A 13,887-nucleotide genomic window follows, 5' to 3' on the forward strand; every position below is an offset into this window, starting at 1 on the left:
TGTAGCGTAGTCTGGGTTAGCCTTTGGGAACTCTCCAGGATAGTGCGAACTTTTCTCTTCTTGGGTGCATGTGGGCACTGTGCATCCGAGTTTTGGCTGGTATGTCAACAGGGTCAGTCCCAGTAGCGTACTTTGAGGACTCTTTGAGGCAAGTCCAGGGCTGCAGTGGATGGGCGTAGAATGCCGCACCCAGTTCCGTCTTAGGGCAACTCCCACTACCCCCAGCCAACATTTCCCTTTAATGCGCGTGCCCGTCAAGGTCCCCGCGTCCCTTCCCCTCAGGTCGTCTCGTCAGCCTCTGTTTCCCTCTCCTCTCCTGTGTCCCTGCCTTCGCTTCTCCATGGCACTGCCCTCGCCCACCCCCGCCACTGCTCACTTGCGGGACTCGGCTGTCACTTTACTTTTCCGCGCCGCCTCCCCGCCCCCTCGCCAGGCCGGCCGGGCAGCCCGGCTGTGCGCGCGCCCGCCCCCGCCCCCTCGCGGCCGCGCGCGGGGAGGAGGCGGGGCCGAGCGGCCTTGGGGTGCCGGGAGGCGCGCGGCGCGGCACGGCCGACGTGGGGCTCGCGCTCTCGCGGTCTCTCCCGGGCGGGCACGCGGGGACGCGCACTCGCGGGCGCGCGCGCGGACGGCCGGGCGGCGGCAGCGTCTCACGGAGGTGGTGGCTTCACTTTCCAGGACTCAGGGGCGGCCACAGCAGCAGCCGCGGGCAAGAGCCTCGGGAGCCGGAGCTGGAACGGCCGCGGGCGGCGGCGGAGGCGCTGAGGGTGAGTCCGGGCGGGCGCGAGCGCGGCGGGTACAGGCGTGGCCGGGCGGCAGGGTGCGTGGTGCGCGGGTCCGGCTTTCGGTGACTAGACGGTCTGCGGGGACACCCCGTCCTCGAGGCCTCCCAGCACCCCCGCCCCCGAAGCCCTCTCTCCCCGCGCTTGGGCTGGAGCCCACGACCTGCGCGGACGCCCCTCCCTCAGGTATTCGCCCGGGCCTCGCCGGCGCCCCCCCCCCCCCATCCGTCCCCGTCCCCGGCGTCCTCCCTCTGGCGGGCTTCCCCCCCAACCTCGCCTCCACGTCGCAGGTCTCTGCTTACACCGCTTGCGCCCTAGTTCTCTCCCCTGTTCCTTGGCGTGCCCCATTCCCCGCGCCCCCTCCCGCGAGCCTCCTTGCCCCGGTTTCTCGCCCTTTCCACCCCTCCCCCCTTACATCCCCCCCCCCCCCCCCGCCTCGTCCCACCCTGCCCATCTTCTACCCCCTTCCGTTCTCAGTTCCCCATCCTTCGCCACCCTCCCAGCCCCTTTCCTCTCCCAGCCGCATCCTGGAACTAAGTCTTTGCAAAAGTACTGGATAAATGTCACGGTGGAAAGTGCCCGGCTTGATCTTTTGCTATTTTCCCTAATTGCATAATTGCTGCACATGGTGTCTCTCCCGGTGAGTGCCGGGTCTGGCTCCCCCGCTGCCGCACGCCCGCGGCCCTCCTGGAGAAGACCTTGTGGGGTGTGTTTGTGTATACCCTGGTGTGAAGTGTGTGTTGTATTGGTCTTTTGTGAAGCCTAGCGCTTGTCACAGTTTGGAGCTGAAGCCCATTTTTTTCTGGTCTCTTCTCTGCAGCCCCCCCTGGCCTGGTTTGAAACTGGATTCCCTCGGCCCTCCTCCCTCCACTTCTCCCCCTCTCTTCTCTCATAATGTTTTGATCCTTTTGCCCTTTACCATTTCTAATGAAGATAAAGCGTAGCTTCTTGTGGCTTTTTTCCCCCCACGACCAACCAGAAATGTCCAATCCATCTTCCCTTAAGGAAATTAAGGCCGTTTTAGAAAGACATCATCCTGTGCTCGGTGGCTGTTAGACCTATTTGCATGTTTTCAAGATTCATCGTTTTATATTGTGTATTCTTGAGAGTCTACTCAGATATTTGTATTTAAAAGTACAAAAGGAAGTCCTAGGGCTTACCTTGAGATTACCTAGCGCTTTGGGAAGATTTCAAGCTCTTCTTAGTGGTTTTTTTTTTTTTTTTTTTTAAATCCTCTGTTCTTTAAAAAGTGTGTTCCTGAATATGTGGTAATAATTCAGTCTGGACCTTGGGATTTAAATAATTGTCTCAGCAATTTGGATGCTCTGGCTCTTTAGCGTTTTGTATGTGGGTTGATGCTGATGATGTAGTGTTTTCATATAATGTCATACCCCATTTTATCTCCCCCAGAACATAGCACCTTTTCCTCAAAAATTGTGTTTTATTTTACATTTTAAGAAAGTTTAGAAATTTTAGTAGGAAGACAAATAACAAGATATTACATGACAGAATTAGGCGTTTTCTTGTTGTAAAAGCTCAAATGAACATTGCAGTTTTATACCATAAAATACAGTTATAAGGCTTATCTGGATAGTAATCAAATTTATGAAGTTACCATAGTTGCTTTTACTTATCAGTTATGTTTATAACCGAATCATTTCGTTTTTATGGAACAAGTGAATTTCATTTACTATATTGTTGATTTCCAGGACTGTAATTACCACATAGAGTGCATAGCTAATACAGGCTTAATTTGTGTGTTGAAGAAGGAACAATATCTAAACTCTAAATATAACACATTTTTTGAGGAAAGTCTGTTTTATGTTTAGAAGCCAAGTTTTAGTTTGAGTCTATATTTAAAAATGTAGATTTAAATATCTTACTAGCTTTGAAACTATCATTGAAGAAGAGCTCTATGTTTATAACCCTGGAATTTAAATTTATCTTCCTTCTAGATTAGATGATTTGATCAAAGTAGCTAATTAGGAATTAATCTTAAAGATAATCTTAAAATGCTGATTTATAATATAGCTTTAAAGAGTTTTGATTCATGACTTTTTATTCATTTATACTTTGAAAAGACAAAACACCAATTTTATATTTATAGTTAATTAAAGTGCTTGTAGACTGCTTTTTCTTCATAAAAATTAGTTGCCACCTGAGTGGTGCAATAATTTTTTTCCTAATACTTTTTTCTGTAATTGGGCATTTAAAGACCAAAATCAGTGGAAATTTGCCTTACTCTTGATATTTGAAAAAGAAATGAAAACTTTGTTTCTAAAAGTTTCTGTAGTGTTTATTAGTGGTCTCTGATGAATTAATCATCTTTGCATTAACATTTGGATGAAATAAAGTGAGGTCAAAAGTAGAAATAAAATTTTTTCTGTATGGTGAAACTATAGAAATTATACGTCTATTTGGGTTTCTCTTTATGGAAAGTAGTGAAACTTAAGAGTATTATCATCATACAGTTTATGTGAAGTTCAGAGATGGACAAGATGTGGTCTTAGAGGTTAGGGTAGTAACAGGAGAGACGAATATGCTGTTTCTTGGCCTGGATACTGGTAACACAAGTGTGTTCAGTACATGACAACTCATTGGCCAACACTCACTATTTGTGTACTGTTCTATATGTATATTACAATTTAAGAATTTTCCTTAAGGATTTCCTCTAATACTTACCCTCTATTGGCGTTCTTTTTAGTATCCACATATTCAGTACTTCTCCATTTATTTCTTGATCTGTCAGTTTTCTAAACTCCATCAGCCAAACACAGTGAGACCCAAGCCCATTTATTAATAACCACTTTGTGGAGTTATAATCCATGTACTGCAATACTCACCCTTTCAAAATAGATAGTATACTAAGTGGTCTCAGTATATAGTCACAAGGATGTGCAACCATCACAACTATCTGTTTTTAGAACATTTTCAGCACCTTAAATAGAAACACCATACCTATTAGCACTCACTCCCTATTTGGATATTTTTAATCATTTCTTTTTAAATTTATTGAGTTAGTAATCTCTACACCCAGCATTAGGCTCAAACTCGCAACCCTGAGATCAAGAGTTGCATGCTCTACCAACTGAGTCAGCCAGGTGCCCCATAATAGTACTTTTCAGTAGTCCTCTGGAGAGACTAGTTTTAGTTTTCCTATATTCTGAAGCAATTTTCAAAATTTGGGCTTCAGATTATAGCTCAGATTGAATCATTGAGTAATCCTTCAAGTAATTATATGCTCATTGCAGTATTAGCATACAAATGTACATAAATAAGAATATTAAGAAGAATATATATATACTGTATATATACCTGTAACTCTATAAATGTATATATATAAATGTGTATAACTAAAGTAATATATAATTGAAACTGAGGGCATAGTTTATTAAGCTGAGGCTCCAGGTTCAGTAAAAAAGAATTTCATTTCATTTAGATTTCCCTGTATTTGTCATGTAATGGATTGCTTCTGGTTTAGGATGTATAAAAGGAGTTCTCACTCATTCCACATTTCTTAAAATAGTGCCAAGAGCATTTTGCTATATCCAAGGACCTTCCCTGAGAATTGGTCTCTTTCTGACTTCCATGCACATCTGCTCTAACTTGCTCTTATATATACATACTTACTAAATTTTAAACTTGTGATATATTTTAATTGAAAGAAGTAAGCTGGAAAAAAAATCAATGTTAAATCCAAGGGTAAGAATTAAAGTGAAATAAAAATGAAAAAAAAAAAGCAAGAAATATGTTAGGACTGTTAGAGCTAGACATGAAACATACTGATATAAAATTTCAGTATTCTATTAAGTGACTTTAGTGCTCATAAAAGGTGTCACAGCTGTGGAGACTGATGCTCTCCATTTACAGAATAGGTAGAAGAGCAGGCAGATTTCTCTCAGTGTGTTTCAGAGCTGCTTGTGCAGATCTGTTTTATTTGGCATGGGGGATGGGATGTTGGAGTTGAGAGGGGTGATGGTGTGCTTGTGTGACGTCTCATGGAAGGCATTCAGTATTTTCTGTTGACTGTTCACCTCTCTTCCATTCTCTTCCATTGCTTTTTGGTTTGTCTTACCATGAAAACTTCAATCCATAAAGATTTGTATTATGAAATCACTTTGATTTAGAGCAAGCTGTAAGTTAAATCTTGGGTGATGATGAATTTTCATCATTGTTAACTAGCTATATATATATTTAGACTAATTATAGTAGTAAACACTAGTGCTTTATTTGAGGTACTTTCTTTTACAAAGTGGTTATTAGGTGACAGTAACATAGTGAGCACAAGGCTCTTTAGAGTCTGGACATTGATTTGTCAGTTTCGTTTTGAATTTGTCAGTACACTCTAAGCTAGTTTGGTCATAAGGGATCTGTTCATAGAAATCAGACTCAGAAATTGATTATGATGGGTTGACAGTTGAGAAGGGATATCCCTTCTCACTTAACTAGAATTTTTTGTGTCTGCTATCCAGGTTGTAGCTGCAGCTATATGTCAAGGTATTAGGAAAGTTGAGTTGATAATCAGAGCTGTGTGGGGAGCATGAACTCAGAGCAAAGGGAAGCCTTTGCTTTGAAAGCCTTTAGGAATATTTTATCCAAGGCTGGGGAGGGGGGTAGGGGAGTCCCTCAGCATCTCAAGACAGTGTCCATTTCTTGTGAAACACAGTTGCTTGGTATATTGCTCGATTAATGCTGACACCATCATGTGGTTCAGTTTTTATTTAGAATCATGTGGGCCTCTGTGTTCTTTTGTGTTCTTCTGTTACCAGAGATAACAGTTGACTAGTTTGGAGGATTTGAATTTAGTAGTTTTCAGAATATTTAGAGTTGTACAACATCACCATTATCTAATTTAAGAACATTTTCATCACCCCAAAAGAATACTTCATACCTATTAGCACTCCTTTACCCATTTTTCCCTCATTCCTAGTCCTGGCAAACACTTACTGACTTCTCTGTCTCTGTGAATTTGCCTATTCTGTACAGTTCATGTAAATGGAAACATATAGTTGTCTTTTGTGACCGGCTTCCTTCACTTAGTGTAATGTTTTTAAAGTTCATCCATGTTGTAGTGTGTATATATTGTGCTTCATTACTTTTTAAAACTGAATAATATTCCATTGTGTGGCTGTATACTATTTGGTTTATCCATTTATTAGTGGACGTTTGAGTTGTTTCCTCTTTTGGCTTTATGAGTAATTTTTTAAAAAGATTTTATTTATTTATTTGAGAGAGGAAGAGAATGAGAGAGAGCGAGCATGAGAGGGGGAAGGTCAGAGAGAGAAGCAGACCCCCTGCTGAGCAGGGAGCCTGATGTGGGACTTGATCCTGGGACTCCAGGATCATGACCTGAGCCGAAGGCAGTCAGTTGCTCAAGCAACTGAGCCACCCAGGTGCCCAAGCTTTATGAATAATGTTACTGTGAACATTTTGTGTGTATATTTTGTGGTTTTCATTTTTTTTCCTAGGTACATTTTGAGAGAAAAGTTTTGGCAACTCCCAAAGCTGATTTGTAAGTGGCAACTGTATTCATTGTATATTAGCTTTGCTTCTACTTTGAGGTTTACTTTTTCTCTATTTTAGAGGTAGTCCTCCCATAACTAAATAATTGATTTTTTATTTTCAATCCAGGATCTAAAATGTCCACTGAGGCACAAAGAGTTGATGACAGCCCAAGCACTAGTGGAGGAAGTTCTGATGGAGACCAACGTGAAAGTGTTCAGCAAGAACCAGAAAGAGAGCAAGTTCAGCCCAAGAAAAAGGAGGGAAAAATATCCAGCAAAACAGCTGCTAAATTGTCAACTAGTGCTAAAAGGTACCTCAATTATTATATGCCTTTTAGAAAAGTTTTAGTCTCAATTTATTGTTTTAAATTCTATCTTTGTGTTGTATTTAGTCATTTTTCTGGGGTGTGGTCCATGAGATTCAGGGATTTTTCTTTCTTATTCAAGATTATTTCTTTTACAGTGTTTTAATTGTAGGCAATATGAACTTTTTAATATTTAAAGTCAGTTAACCAGAATGGCACATCCATAAATATATATATCCATTGTGTGTGTTTATGTATTATTAATTGAGCATATATAGGAAAATGTGTGTAAAAGTGTGATAGTTTGATTTACTTGACTATAAATATTTTATTCTTTTCTGTAACAGGACAGTGAGTAGAATTCTATTAAAACAGTTGTTGAATGATGTGTATTTTCTACTACTCCCTATTAGTAAAGTTAGAAATGCTGAAATTTGACAAATACATCTTGGTTTTATTGTATTAGGCAGTGGGTCCATCTTGATATGCTTTTTTTTCTCTAGACAATAGATCTGGAAGGTGGATACTTGAATGATTCTCTATTGCCACATCAGTTGCTTATGAGAGACATAAACTTTAATATTGTTTAATTATAGAATATCTCTTGGAAAATAATTTAAGAGTAAACTAGATTGAGTACAGTTTTTCCCTATTTTGTGATTTAATGTTCTTGTTTTGTTCTAATACCTTTTAAAAGATGTCAAATAGGAAGCATAATGAAGGCATTTTGTAAGTTTTAGGCATAGAGGAATGTCTGAGTGTTGAATGATAGTTTTATATTTTATTGGGTTGTCTGGGTTAGGGGGTCCTTTCCTGAAGACCAAAAACCAAAGGTCTAGCAGACCTTTGGCCTAGTCAGTTTCCTTCTGGCCTAGTAAATTCTCAGGATCAGGAAGAACCTTCTCAAGCCTCCATGTGGAACATGAGCTTCTAGATAGAGATGTTGGAGTGATCATGAGTGGTCATTCCAAGGGACTGTGGTAGTCATACCTTTCCCAAAAGTGTATTGCTGATCCCTGACTTCTGATGAAGGAGTTGTGTGGAAGGCAGATAGCCTCAAATTTTAAGCCTTTGTAGAACATGCCAGTGTGGGGAAAGGGTTCTGTTTGTTTTTGCTGTCACAGCACAAGTCCAGAGGGCCTTTAGCTGGCTGACATGACCCCTCTGCTGCTTGGCCAAAACACAAAATGACCTGCTGCTGGGAAAGGGGGAGGTGGAGTTAGTATGGATAGGAAAGGTAAGAAGGGAGAAAATATGACATTTAGATGAAAGAAAGGAGGTTGGGGTGGGTGGGTAAGAGATACTCAGATACAGACTGTGCCTGCATATGCACAAGAAAACTATAATTCAGTTCCTCAGCTTCTGATAGTAAGGATTTCCACATGGCATCTTTAGCTTATCAGAAAAGGGAGAGGATGGGCTGGCTAGGTCTGTGGGGAGTGGGGTCTAGATAGTGCTTCTCCTGGCTCCGTGCTCAGTTCTCCCATGATTGCTTGTTAGCAAAGACTCTTTCTTGAAGCCCTGCCTTTCCCCCTGTTGGGAGTACCACCGTAAAATCCTTCAAAATCCTCTTTCTTTCTTAAGATTATTTATTTATTTACTTATTTGACAGAGAGAGAGTGACAGTGACAAGAGGGAACACAAGCAGGTGGAGCGGGAGAGGGAGAAGCAGGCTTCCTGCTGAGCACAGAGCCTGATGCGGGACCCTGGGATCATGACCTGAGCCAAAGGCAGATGCTTAATGACGGAGCCACCAGGCGCCCCCAAAATCCTGTTTCTTTTTTTTTTTTTTATTTTATTTATTTATTTATTTATTTATTTATTTATTTATTTAAGATTTTATTTATTTATTTATTTATTTAACAGAGAGAAATCACAAGTAGGCAGAGAGGCAGGCAGAGAGAGAGAGAGAGGAGGAAGCAGGCTCCCTGCCGAGCAGAGAGCCCGATGCAGGACTCGATCCCAGGACCCTGAGATCATGACTTGAGCCGAAGGCAGCGGCTTAACCACTGAGCCACCCAGGCGCCCCAAAATCCTGTTTCTTGAGTGATGTATCAAAAGACCAAATTCTGCTTAGGAGAGATTATTAATGTATCATGTGTGAAACTGAGGATTGCATGAATTTTTTCACATACGTGGATTGTCTTTTACTTTATTTTAGTGCAGTGTGTAAAACAGGTATAGATTATATATTCAAACCTAGTCCTCCCCATATTTTTTAAGTAGGGGAAGAGATGTAGTTTTGAGATGGTGTGTGTAAAGAATCCAAAACAGTACCTGGCTGGCATATAATAGAAATTGGTATTATTGCATTGGTTAAAGTATTAAGTGTTGTCTGAATTGCTTTTTGGCTGAAGGAATCCCTCTACTGACAGATTCTTTCTTGTGAATTTGTGATTTTCTTTTTTTAAGATTTTATTTATTTATTTGAGAGAGAAAGAGGGCATGAGTGGGAGGGAAGAACAGAGGGAGAAGCAGATTCCCTGCTGAGCAGGGATCCTGATGCTGGGCTCCCATCTCAGGACCCCAAGATCGTGACCTGAGCTGAAGCAGACGTTTAACTGAGGTTTTTTAAAGAGAACATGTTTCCACACAAAATCATTTAGTTCTTCCATTATAGCACATTTCATGCAGTTGAGCACCTATGAGCACCTATGTGCCAAGTGCTTTCCTTGAGTGACTATAAAATGCATATAATCACAGCATCTGAGTATTTCTTTTTTAACAACACTGCATCCTCAAAGGCTAACATATATTTCATTTCCCAAAGTTTATCAAGTGAACTTGAAAAATACCTACAAGACTTTAACTGGACAAAGTCTATAAATGACAATATCAGTGTATGAGATCTTACTAGATGCCAAATAAATGCTTTATCATGTTTAGTTCTCACAGCAACCCTATGAAGATGGTAGCATTATCTCCATTTTACAGAAAAGGAAACCCAGCATTAGAAATGTTAAATTATGTATCTAAGATCACAAGGCTACTAAATCCTATAAACTTCCTCTAGAATATCTTTAGGTAGTTTATGGGTGACAGTATCTGAAGTGACTTAATCATTTATTTGACAGAGAGAGAGGGAGAGTACAAGCTGGGGGGAGGGGAGAGGGAGAGGGAGAAGCAGGCTCTCTGCTGAGCAGGGAGCCTGATGCAGGGCTCAGTGCCAGTACCCTGAGATCATGATCTGAGCCGAAGGCAGATGCTTAACAAACTGAGCCACCCCGGCACCCCTGTAATCTGTGATTTTAAAATTGTGATTTATGACCTTCCTCTAGAAGATCTCCAGGTGTTTTACGGGTTTCAGTATCTGAAGTGATTAAATCATTTACTATATGTTTTAAGTATAAAAATGCTGCTTCCCTGCTGGCTTTTTAAGTTAAAAGAAAAAGCTTAATTCTTCACTCTTCCTTTCCCCTGATTTAGTTGATAGTGAAGTTATTTTATTTATTTTATTTTTATCATCTTTGCTTAAGTTCTAACAACTGAGAAAAAATTTGAGAATCATGAGGGCATCTTTTAAATTCATCATTATATCTACAGTGCCTACCATAGGAAGGTCATAATATTTATCTACTGGTTTCCTTAGAACCTTGAGTTTATTATAGGGATTGGATCTTCCATGGATATTAAGATCCCAGTACTAATTACAAGATTCAAAGTTAGAGGTAGTTTCAAAATGAAATTCCGATTTATTATCATTAATTGGTTTTTATTCAGGTGAGAAGTCTTTTCCATTTGGTGTCATTTTATTTTATTTTTTTTTTAAAGATTTTATTTATTTATTTGACAGAGAGAGATCACAAATAGGCAGAGAGACAGACAGAGAGAGAGATGAGGAGAAGCAGGCTCCCTGCTGAGCAGAGAGCCCCATGCGGGACTCGATCCCAGGCTCCTGGGATCATGACCCGAGCCGAAGGCAGAAGCTTAACCCACTGAGCCACCCAGGCGCCCCTGGTGTCATTTTATAGGAGAAAGTTTATCTATCGGAAGCAGTGTAGAGCTTGGATTCTAGAGGTGGGGTCTGGGTTTAATTATAGGTTCTGGCAAATAGCCTTGTGATTTTAGATACATAATTTAACATTTCTTTCTTCTTCTTCTTTTTTTTTTTTTTAAAGATTTTATTTATTTGACAGGGATCACAAGTAGGCAGAGAGAGAGGGGAAAGCAGGGAAAAATAAATATAAATAAATAAATAAATAAGGGATCACAAGTAGGCAGAGAGAGAGAGGGGAAAGCAGGCTCCTGCTGAGCAGAGAGCCCAATGTGGGGGTCGAACCCAGGACCCTGAGATCATGACCTGAGCCAAAGGCAGAGGCTTAACCCACTGAGCCACGCAGGTGCCCCCATAATTTAACATTTCTAATTCTAGGTTTTCTTTTCTATAAAATGGAGATAATAATGGTAATGTCTTCATAGGGCTGTTGTGAGAACTAAATGTGATAAAGCATTTATTTGGCATCTGATAAGGTCTCATACACCAATGCTGTCATTGTCAGACTTTGTGCCAGTTAAAGTCTTGTAGATATTTTTCAAGCTCATTTGATAAATTTTCGGACAATGAGATATATGTTAGCCTTTGAGGATGTAGTGCTGTTGTTAAACTAGATATACTCAGATGCTGTGATTATACGCATTTTATAGTCACTCAAGAAAAGCACTTTGCACATAGGTGTTCAATTGCCTGAAATGTGCTATAATTGAAGAACTAAATGATTTTGTGTAGAAACATGTTTTCTTAAAAAAAAATCTCGGTTTTCAAGTATTATGGAAAAGTAATGTAGGGTAGGATACAGGAAACAGTTAAGTGGGTATTTTATTTAAGCAATGGTATGAATTAATTTAATCTATTTTGAGTGAAGAGGAAGATTATAGTTACATCTTTGATCAAGAATTTGTTTCTTAAAACATTGGCATGCTGTTATCATGGTCTGTTCTCCTGATAATGTCTGTATCACTCCTGTTATATTCGCAAGTATGTAGTTGGACTATGTCTGGCACTGACAAGTTTTGATGATTTTATTAAATTTACGAGTCAGTTGAATAAAATAACTGTTTTGAGCTTGTCATTGAATTGACTGCACTACTTTCAAGTGTTGATACATCTGTAAATGTGAATTTTAAGTCACATTTATTCCAGATTAACTTTAGACATTGTAACTTTATTGGACATAATAGAGTGTTTTAGGAATGAATGCTGTTTGGTTTTAGACTAAATTATTGTTAGGTTGGAAGGTGGATTCTTGTACTTTCCAGCATCAACTTTTATTATATCAGCTCTTAGTTTTCTGCATTAGAATGAAGTAGTACTCTTTATAGATAATCTTTTGTACTTAATCTTCTTGGTTCTAAATGTACATATACAAACTTTTTAATGTTTCTGAAATCAGGATGAATCTTACAGTTGATGTGCAAAATCATTTAATTGAAGATATCTTTTTTTTTTTTTAAATATTTTATTTATTTGACAGAGAGATCACAAGCAGGCAGAGAGGCAGGCAGAGAAAGAGGAAGGGAAGCAGGCTCCATGCTCAGCAGAGAGCCCGATGCGGGACTCGATCCCAGGACCCTGAGATCATGACCTGAGCCGAAGGCAGCGGCTTAACCCACTGAGCCACCCAGGCGCCCCTAATTGAAGATATCTTAAAAATCACATATCATCATTCAACCATTAAACTTTAGGCTTACTATTTGCAATGACTCTGTTTTCGGGGTTAATTCAGATACCACTTTGACATTTATTTATTTATTTGTTTTTAAAGATTTTATTTATTTGAGAGAGAGAGAGCACATGCTTGAACACATGTGCAAGGGGAGGGGGAGAGGGAGAAGCAGGCTCCTCACTGAGCAGGGAGCCCAGTGTGGGGCTCAATCCTAGGACCTTTGGATCATGACCTGAACTGAAGGCAGCTTCTTACCGACTGATCCACCCAGGTGCTCGCTACTTTGAAGTTTAAAATAGTTCAGTAATTAATGGTGTGATGTTTTTCTTCCTGAGAATAATTTCATTTTCAAGGGTTTTGACCAGTTCATTCTGTTAGTCAGAATAAGAGTTCTCAGGTGATCAAGGAATACAGTCCATAGAGGAATATAGAAAGTAATTTTGGTGGAATGAAGTTTTTTGTTTTTTGTTTTTTTTAAAGTAACTGCTAAGAAAATACCTTTGTGAATTGCCATGTCCAAATATTCTTGTTCTACTTGGACCTGAACGAGTTACTGAATTTTCTTTAGCCTGAAATCTGTGTGTGTGTTTTAAACATGTCAGTACTTACTGCTTCATTTTTCTGAACCATTAATCCAATGTGGTGTTGTTAAAATGAGCACTTCATATTTTCTCCATTTTGTATAATTTTGATACCATATTCTTCATGTAAGTCCAAATAAATCATGATTGTTATTTCACTTCCCCTCTTCCCACTCCATTCTTTTTAGCAAATGTCGGTCAGGTGCAGGACTCTTACCTCTTTCTGGAATAGCTAAGGTATTAGGTTGTCTTACGAACTGAAATTTAGTTTGTATTTTGCTTCTGCCTTGTCTCAATACTTACGTGCAGTTCCTGACTTCTGTATCATAATAACCAAAGAAGTGGCACTGCTAGATAGAAATTGGGAATTTAAGCAATTGTCTAGTTGATTTATGTCTGAAGAAATAATTTTGTCTTAAAAGTTCTGATAAGAGAGAGGCCTTTTGTTTGTTTGACTTAGCAAGATAATTGCCTGTCTTTCATGTTACCAGGGTACAATAACTAGCCTTAGTTTCCTTATCTTTTAAATGGGAAATGATAAAACAGTAATACTTAGAGAATTCTGTGAGATTTATTTAGTTCACTTTTAGTAGACAAAGATCATCATGTGAAAGGTAGGCTGTAAGTATGAATTACTAATACTTTTTCATTTTTCTTCAACCTGAGGGACAGATTCTCCTTACTTTCCCCACATCAAGACTGAGAATCTTAATACATACCATGATCACAACTTTTGAGAAAGAATTGAATTGCTGTCATTAAAAGCAGCAGGATATCTTGCAACTGTTTAAATAGCAGTTCTTAGTATTATCTTTTCTGTCAAGAGAAATACAGCCATTCTTAGGTGTGGCACAAAATACATTTTAATGTATAGACTCATTGCTTAGAGTTGTCAAGTTTATCAGTAAATTGCTTTTTATATTGAATAATTAGATCTGGAATTATAGACATTTAGAGGGGCTCGAGTTCCATTATAGAATTATTTGATAGAAAATTATGATTTATCAATTTTTTTTTTTTTTTTTTAAAGTGGAGCCCAGTGCAGGGCTAACCTC

At 39.6% G+C, this 13,887-nt stretch overlaps 1 protein-coding gene across 1 annotated transcript in view; it reads left to right on the forward strand.

The window, feature by feature from the left end:
- Positions 1-517: 517 nt before the first annotated feature.
- UBE2E2 (ubiquitin conjugating enzyme E2 E2) overlaps positions 518-13,887 on the forward strand; it is a 373,264-nt gene continuing 359,894 nt past the window's right edge. The window contains exons 1-2 of the mRNA XM_082686694.1: positions 518-764; positions 6,411-6,594. Of these exons, the coding sequence (XP_082542820.1) occupies positions 6,419-6,594 (176 nt within the window). The 5' untranslated portion in view covers positions 518-764; positions 6,411-6,418. The remainder of the gene's footprint in view (positions 765-6,410; positions 6,595-13,887) is intronic.

This window comes from Mustela nivalis (assembly GCF_964662115.1).
Source record: "Mustela nivalis genome assembly, chromosome: 1".
Classification (NCBI taxonomy): Eukaryota; Metazoa; Chordata; class Mammalia; order Carnivora; family Mustelidae; genus Mustela; species Mustela nivalis.